The sequence below is a fragment of the Austrofundulus limnaeus genome, unplaced genomic scaffold, assembly GCF_001266775.1.
Source record: "Austrofundulus limnaeus strain Quisiro unplaced genomic scaffold, Austrofundulus_limnaeus-1.0 Scaffold579, whole genome shotgun sequence".
NCBI lineage: Eukaryota > Metazoa > Chordata > Actinopteri > Cyprinodontiformes > Rivulidae > Austrofundulus > Austrofundulus limnaeus.
In genome coordinates this window covers 300,172-309,375 of record NW_013952981.1, presented here as the reverse complement: position 1 = coordinate 309,375, position 9,204 = coordinate 300,172, and the positions used below count along the sequence as shown (strand labels likewise).

Below are 9,204 nucleotides of genomic sequence, written 5' to 3'. Positions count from 1 at the left end.
GAGGTTAACAAGTCTTCAAATAACTGCAAGCTCGCATGTGCATATCTACGTGTATGAGCGAGAAATTTCACAAGTAGCTTGGCTGGAGGAGGCCGAGCGCTTGTTGCCTCATCACACAACTTCCATAGGAAATGAAAGGAGAGCGAGCGACGTAGCCTCCCGTGTGTCGAGCCCTTAAGTGCTGCCAATGGACCATGTACATGTTTATCTATTGGTCTCATTAATATTCTTTGTTTTCATCAGCTGTCAGCCAGAACACTTGAAGAACTGTATGTCACTGTTCAGAATGAATCTATGTAAGTTAGAGGTTTTAAAACCTGAATTACTGAAATAAATGAACTCTTCTATAATGTTCTAACACTGAGAAGTACCAATACAGCCTGAACTTCAAATAAGCAGAGTGTTTTTGTATTTTAGTAAGTGAAATCAGAACAGCGTGTTAGAGGAGACTCACATTACGAGGTAATGAACACACACAGGCCATGAGCAGACAGACCAACTGAGACCGACTCCACAGCACCCCCTGCTGCTGAAGTGAAGAACAGCTGTTAGACACGCTTCAAATAAGGCAATCACAGAAAACAAAAACAGAACAGAAGTAATAAAGATCTGTTTACTACTGTGAAACGATTGTCACAAGAGAAAAAACTTTTCCTTGGCATGTACACATGCAGACGTTCACACCAGAAAACATACCTTGAGCAGCTGAAGGTCAGAGGGGAAGGAGTTATCAGGCAAAAAGGTGACATCACCTTCCAGGAAGAGAGACACCACCCTTGATGCTGTCTGTCCCGCCATCCTGATGAAAGGAAACCACACCTCTCAAACTTCACTTTCTCAACAGCATTGCACCAACAAATTCAAGACACAAGAGAAAATAATAATAATAATAATTCAGCAAAAACAGTCCAGAAAACAGTATTAGTGTGCACCAAAAAATGATTCACGTCAGAATCGTGATTCTCTTTTACAAAGACTCAGTATTGATTTATAAAGTCCTAAAATCGATTTGTTTCATTGAATCAAAGTGTTTGTGAAACCCTGGTTCCGTACGAGCCTGAAGGAGCGATCCACTTTAATCCAGGGAATAAGATTATGGACCGGTCTGGAAGATGAGGTCAAAAATGCCAGATCTTTGTATTTATTGAAGAGAATGATAAAAACAAGTATTCTGAAGAAATATGGAGAAGCATAAGTGAATTCATGCAAATTGTTGTTTGAGTTGGTGTTTTAAATTTAGTGTTGTGTTTTGTTTTTGTGTGTTTTCAGTTGTTTTGATTTTTGTTGTAATTTACTTTCATTTTGAACATATTTTGGGTAAAAAAAAAAGGGGCAGATATAAGATTTATTCTTCTTCTGCTGCCTTTCATTCTATTTGAATTTATTTTAATTGCATGTTTTTTGTTCTTTGTTGTGTATATAATTGTTACAAATAAAATGAATAACTTTCTAAAAAAATAAAAAATATTCCCACCCCTAAACAATATGATCTGCAGCCAGGGTTCCAACACTTTTACAGACTGCATTTTGTGAGTGCAGGTTTTTCACATCTTGTGAATTTTTACAAAGTAAACAGATTTATACTTAAGTTGTAAAGTAAAAAAAATATATTATATTATACTGTCATTTAGTCAATTTCACACCTCATAATTTCAAATATTGATGTGGGAGTAGCTGAGATTGATAACCCAACACATTATGAGCTCGAGTTAATGGTCTGTTAGCAAAATATCTCATAAACCACTGAATGAGTTCTCATTTAAATCCTTCAGTTGGGTCTTTATAAAGTAGAACTGCAAAGCTTTGGTCTGAATTCCTTTATTTTCTAACTTTAGCAGCTCCTCTTTCAGCCCTTCTCTGCGGTGTGCCTCACTGCAGCTCGTTTTGTTACTGTTCCTTTAAGATGCTTTAAGCCCCGCCCCTTCAGGTTTCCAGACCAGTCCAATCCAGTTCAAAATAGGGGGTTATCGTATTTTTAGCGGAAACATTTTACTTTACAATTTAATTAAAAAAATTCAGTGTAATAGTTCAGAAAACATCACAGAAGACAGAGAAAACTCAACAGGCTGAAAACATTGTTTCTGTCAGTGTCAGGGCAGCTGTGGCTACAATGTAGCTTAGCATCATCAGCGTGTGAATGTGTGTGTGTGTGTGAGTGGGTGAATGTCCATTTACCATTTGACCCTAACAGAATATAACAGGGTTCCCACACCTTGGTCAACATCAAATTCAAAGACATTCAAGGACTTTCCAGTACCAATTTCCTCAAATTAAAGAACCACACCCAACGGCAATTACCTACTGCTACCACAGAATGTTACCAATAAACAGGTTTAATATCATGTTGATTCAATGAAAAACTGAACATAGAAGTTGTTGAGTCAGAAATAATGACGTCAGTTTACTGTAATCCTGAGTTATCCACCGCAACAAGTTTTTTAAAATTTTATAATTTTTTTAAAAAAGATGATGAAAATCAATTGTGTGAATAGAGAATTTCAATCCACAAAAACATTCAAGGACTTTCAAGGACAAGTGTAATTTTTGGCTGTTTTCACAAACTTACCAGGGCCTTGAAATATTTTTTTCTAATTCACAAACTTTCAAAGATTTCAAGGACCCGTGGGAACCCTGATATAAGGATATATTTGCAGCACCAGGAGAGAAGAAATTTAACTTTTCTGCACTCCTAGAACCACCAAATACAACAAAATGTATTTAATGGATAAAAAAAGTGGATTTTGCAGGAAATGTCCCCTTTAATGAAACCTTCAGGTAATAAATATTACATTTAGGGCTGCACAATTTATTAAACTTTTGTTGTCACAATATCAGTGAGTGCAATATCAATATCAGAAAGGACTGTTTGGACTGCAGTCAATCATGTTCCACTCCATGTAGAATCATTCACATTCTGATGTAAATGCAACACTCATTGGCCCTGATGACCACACCAGGTTTAGATGACAGTGATGTCAGGAAGGAAAATGAGGGTTTATCAGAGTTGGTATCATCATCACAATATTACACAATATCTCACTAAGCTTTTCTAACAGTGTGCAGTGGTACTGGTATGGTATTTATGGTATGGTATCAATACAGACCTCTCTTCATTCATGTGCCTGTACGCTGTGGTTCAGTCTCAGTCAAATGTGTCTCCATTTGGTTCTGACTAGGGATGTAAGAAAATATCGATACATAGAAATATTGCGATATTTCATTTCCCGATACTGTATCAATATTCTAAAGCCCTGTATCGATTTTTTATTAAGGTTTAAAATGTTAACCTTCTTGCCAACCATTCATTTTTATGTTGTAGTTCAGCCTCTGACCACTAGTTGGCAGCAGTGAGCCAGCCATTTGGCTCCTCTACCTCTTGAGCGCCAGAGAGTAAGGGTAGCATTAGCATTGTAAGTGAACATTAGCTTTTCTTTTTTTTTTTTTTTTTTTTTACAGTAAGATGTTTTTATTTAATAGAATTTTTGGACAAAAAAATCGCAATATATCGCAATATATTGCCTTGCTTACAGTATCGCAATATATTGGGATATATCGTATCGTGACCCCTCTGTTATGATATGTATCATATCGCCAAATTCTTGCCAATACACAGGCCTAGTTCTGACCCACACTTTTAGAACCACCTCTAAGTGGGTCAAAGCGAGCACAGCATGCTTAGTTTGATGTCAGTCAGAGGCGATTGCTCTGAGACTGCAAAGGAAGCTCAGCTTCCCCTAAAATGTAAAAAAAAGTGCTCAAATATACACTGTTGTGTGTTCATGTCATTAACTAAATTTGTGCTATAACGCACTCAACTTTTGTCAGAATCAGCTTCTTATTGCTGGTAACGACGCAGCTTTCCTCTCACTCATTCCCTCAGCTTCACAGAGCTTTAAACAGTCGGACGCTGAGCGTCCACAGAGCTCATTAGCGATGCAAAGACTGCAGTGAAACGAGACGAGTCATTGGATAAATGCTGGCTTTGTCCCGCCCATCAGACGCTCAGCGTCTCTGGGGGTCTATGGGCAGTGAGCTGACCTCGGCTGGCCCAGACGCTCAGCTTCTGCATGATGATTGGATGATCTGTCTGAGCCTGAATCCCTTTTAGATTGACAGCAAAATGAGCGAATCAGTGATCTTTTGGTGTAAACATTCAGTGGGAGAATTTTTTAGTTTCATTCTGTTCTGAGTTGAACCGCAGACTTTATTAATCCTTTTAGCAGCATTTTCTTTGTTAAAAACGACTAGCAACAAATCGAGTTTCTATTTCTGGTGGGTTTTTTGTAGCTGCTCATGTCCGGAGACGCGCTTCTATCACTCATACTGACTTCTGTCACTCTTTCTGACATCTATCACTCCTTTTTGACTTCTATCACTCCTTTTTGACTTCTATCACTCCTTTTTGACGTCTACAGAGGTGTCAACCTGGAGTCATCCCAAATCATAATGATTGTCTCGGAGCATTTGCGTCGCATGGAGTGCGTTCGTTTTTGGCAGTTTGTGCGCATAATAAAAAATATATGGAATTTATATCTTTAAACTTCAAAGTATTCATACAAACCTACTTATTTCTAGATGAGAGATTATAAATAACAAGTGCTAAAACAGAGTTTATAAAATGGGTGCTTTATGAACATAACTTTGCTGAACAGTACATTCATCTATCCTATTATTGGGCCTCCTTTATTCATTCACCCTTCTATAATCAGACTCAACAGCTGAAGATGAATTTGTAGTCACAGGGAATTCTTGTCACAATATTTAAACTGAATAAGGAGGAAACTATATTTGTCTTTTAAAAATAATAACAGATGATTAGTCTTTTCCATTACTGAGTCCGGCTCCTCGCGGCTCAGTTCGGGCTGGTTCAGAGCGGTAACGTCTTTTAAAAGTAGCTGCTGTATACAGTATACTGTCTGACTTTTATTTTGTGAAATAACGATACTATTGGCATTGCTGTTTGTTTTTCATTGAGTTAAATCCATAAAGAAAAAAATCAACATATTTACTCACACTCCTAGGCATAAAGTGTGCAGTAAGTGTAATTTCATTTATTAGAAAATCATTTTGGTTTTGTTTTACTGCATTTATAAGCAATGGTTTGCTGTAGCAGGGTATTTAGTCTGTAAATAATAATCATACCCTGAGAAACGGTCCAGGAGCTCAGCTGGTCACTTGTCGAAGGTGACTCTGGACAGAAAACTAATGATTAGCCTCGAATACGGTCATAATTAATTACTAATTACAATAAATGAAGAGCTGGGGCTGTTGTTTTTAGCCTCGATCGCTAAACAAACCACGGAGATCCTCATCGGAAACGAACACGCACAGGACACATTGGAACAAACTTTATAAATAAAAGGTACAGTTTCACAAGCGAGACGTGTCCCATAAATTATGTTCAATATCTCACTAAATGCACGAAGCACTCACCGTCTGCAGATGAAGTTTGTGACGAGACCAGTCTACAGTTAGCAGCAGCTAACTAACTAACTAACTAACCGGTGGCTGTAAAGAGCGATCCCCTTCATTTACCCACAGCAGCTCTAGTCCCACAGCTTTGAGCCACTCCTGCTGTTGTTGTGGTCCTTCACTGCTCTGAAAACAGGCTCAATATCTTTTTAGCTTCTCCCAGTGCTCTGCCATCATTTGGAACATCCAGGCAGCTTCACTGGCCAATCGTGACTGCTACATGCTTCGGCACCTCCACTCCCCAAACGGTGCTGGCCTCTGTACTACCTCGAGAGGAGGTCCGAAAAAGTGGGCAGAGTGCAGCCGGGAGTCACAGCGGAAACACCGAAAACAGGTGCGAAGTGGGGTGGAGCCAAACCGAACCGCGTAGGTGGAAAAATGCAGCGGGAGGGGTTCCCAGCAGCTCAGCTGAATGAATGAAGCTTGGCACAAGGCCAGATCGTAACAAATGTCTAGTACGCCGTAATGGTTCAGAGCGGGTCTCAATTTCGTAATGATTACGGTCAGATCGTAATGGTTGGCATCTCTGCTTCTATCACTCTTTCTGACATCTATCACTCTGACATCTATCACTCTTTCTGACTTCTATCACTCTTTTTGACTTTTATCGCACTTTTTGACTTCTACCACTCTGACTTCTGTCACTTTCTGACTTCCATCACTGACTTCTATCACTCCTATCACTCCTATCACTCCTTCTGACTTCTATCACTCTATTTTAACTTCTTTCACTCCTATCACTCCTTCCGACGTCTGTCACTCTCTCCAACGTCTGACTTCAATCACTCTTTCCGACTTCCGTCGCTCTCTCTGACGTCCGTCGCTCTCTCAGACGTCTGACTTCAATCACTCTTTCCGACGTCCGTCGCTCTCTCCGACGTCCGTCGCTCTCTCCGACGTCCGTCGCTCTCTCCGACGTCTGACTTCCATCACTCTTTCTGACTTCCATCACTCTTTCTGACTTCCATCACTCTCTCTGACTTCTATCACTCTCTCTGACTTCTATCACTCTCTCTGACTTCTATCACTCTCTCTGACTTCTATCATAGTTTCTGTCCATCGGCTGCTGCTGAGTCCCTCCACTGTCACAAAGTACTCACAGATGGACACACTTCATGTAGAATTCACGTCTAAATAAACCAACACATTTTATGATGTAGGCTGAAATTAAGCTTCCACTCCTTGAAAGACCAGCATCTGCCACTGATGTCAGCAGATTGCTGCCCGTGGATTAGCACTTGGATTGATTGACAGAGGGAAGGTGTTACTTGTGCAAACTTCTTCCAGGAAAGAGATGCTTTTGTTTTGAAATAAGAGCATGCTGCGTGATAAAAAAACATGGTGAAAACAGTGATAAAACTGTCTAACCTTTTTGCCGATCTTGGGAAAGGCAGAACTTGCAAACACTTCCTGGATGATTACATAAGCACTTCTACATGGCACCGCATCAATAAATAAATAATCAACTCCGATTACAGGATGATAAAACCACAACTCTTTTCCCCTCCTTTTGTTGTTTTTTTTCCCTACAACAGCTGAAGCCACTGCTGATGATCCACCCACAGAGTGAGGGACACACTGAGATGGAGACACACACACACAACAGAGAAGAACCAGTGTGAGGCTTGATCATGGAGAGGATGGCAGCAACAGCCACCTGACCATAGAAAAGCCCTGATGGGTTAGAACATCAGTTCTCCACATTAGATCATCTTAGTTTAAAAGTCTGGCGTGAAAGATGGTAAACATTCAGATTAGTTTTGTTTTTATTGTAGGACATTGTGGGCCAGACTGATGTCATCCACAGGCCAGTTCTGACCTTTGGGCCATATGTTGACCTTAGGTGGTTTGAAAGTTCTGAACGAAAAACAAAGATACTGATGGATAAAACTTGATGTGGTTAACATTAAAAGGGAAAATCAGGGTCATTATGTTTATCATTTATTTATATTAAAAAAAATGCTCTGTTTGTTTGTGCAACTGTCCAAAATGTTGAGTCTTTTAGAAAATAATAAAGGAAAAAAGTCTGCAAATACTTATGTCTGTCTGAACTGTTTTTCCTCCCATTTATCCAGCTCTGGAAACAGTTTAAAATAAATTCCTGACATTTGCAGAGTTTGCAGGAACCCTGAGCAGAACAAGTCTGAAGACTGGTCAGAGTTATTCTACAGCACAGCACGTCTGATTGACAAAGTGACAGGAGTTCACACAGAGCAAACAATGACAGCGTTTTACTGACGTGGGCTGCAGCCGGGAGCAGGCAGTACTGATGACAGGGACCATGGCCGACAGGATCTGTTCCTCTGTCAGAGGACTACCAGGACCAGATGGACCTTCATCTACAAAACACCAAGTACATGATCTTTTACCAAACAATTCATCACAGTTAGTTGTGGCATTTAGTCAATAACAATATGATTAATAAAGGACAACTGTACTTCAGTGTGTTGATTCTAGATCAGTCACTGTGTTCTAACATTACATCATCAGTCCAACTAAGCTCTTATTTTACCAGGTAAATTAATCAAACCAGGCCTACATGCATGCTTGTTAGTGAGTGCATTTATTACAACCTGCTATTTAAATAGAATTTGTAGTTTTTGGGTGGACTGTATTGAAATATAGCTACAACTTGAAGATGTAAAATGCTTTTTTAAAGCAAAAAAAAAATAATAATAAACTAGCCCCCTGCATATTATTCTGCTCACTCTGAAGTGCAGCCTGCAGTGCCAGAGACAGCAGGCGTGGGATGATGACATCATGAAAACATTGTCCCGCCTCCTCAGTGTCCTGAACCTGCTCTGCGATCCTCTGCAGGCTGCGGCACGCTAGCACCACCTCATCCACGGAGAAACGAGAGCTACCTGAAAACAAGATGTTACTGGGTCAGTGTGCAGGAGGGTCAGCTGGCAGTAAAATGATCTACATTCTCCTCCTGCTCGCCTATCAGAGCGTTAGATCAACAAACACATCAGATCCTTGTCCACACAGGGGACAGTTTGTCCAAATCCATCTCTTAATTTGTCCGTTCTAAACAGTATCCTTGTAAACACAGCACAGCAACTAGGACTGCTTCCATCCACACAGAAACACTAACAACTAGAAGCACTCAGAGAGTGCAAACCTCCACCAAGACCAATTTCCTCCTCCTTTCCTCCATCCTGTGAGAGTTAATGCACAAAAGCAGAGATGTACGTACATCTCTGCTTTTGTGCATTAACGTACGTACCTACCTCCTACCTACCTACATACAGTTGGTACATACATACATACATACATACAGTTGGTACATAGGTACATACATACATACAGTTAGTACATACGTACATACATACATACAGTTGGTACATACGTACATACATACATACAGTTGGTACATACATACATACATACATACATACATACATACATAAAGTTGGTACATACGTACATAAATACATAAAGTTGGTACATACGTACATACATACATACAGTTGGTACATACGTACATACATACATACAGTTGGTACATACATACATACATACATACATACATACATACATAAAGTTGGTACATACGTACATAAATACATAAAGTTGGTACATACGTACATACATACATACAGTTGGTACATACATACATACATACATACATACATACATACATAAAGTTGGTACATACGTACATAAATACATAAAGTTGGTACATACGTACATACATACATACAGTTGGTACATACGTACATACATACA

General features: G+C 39.6%; 1 protein-coding gene across 1 annotated transcript in view; it reads right to left on the bottom strand.

Annotated features, from left to right (window-relative positions):
• Positions 1-696: 696 nt before the first annotated feature.
• Positions 697-9,204, bottom strand: part of mms19 (MMS19 homolog, cytosolic iron-sulfur assembly component) — a gene marked incomplete at its 3' end in the record, with an annotated part of 37,492 nt that continues 28,984 nt past the window's right edge. The window contains 3 exon segments of the mRNA XM_014026671.1: positions 697-799; positions 7,712-7,811; positions 8,181-8,336. Of these exon segments, the coding sequence (XP_013882125.1) occupies positions 697-799; positions 7,712-7,811; positions 8,181-8,336 (359 nt within the window).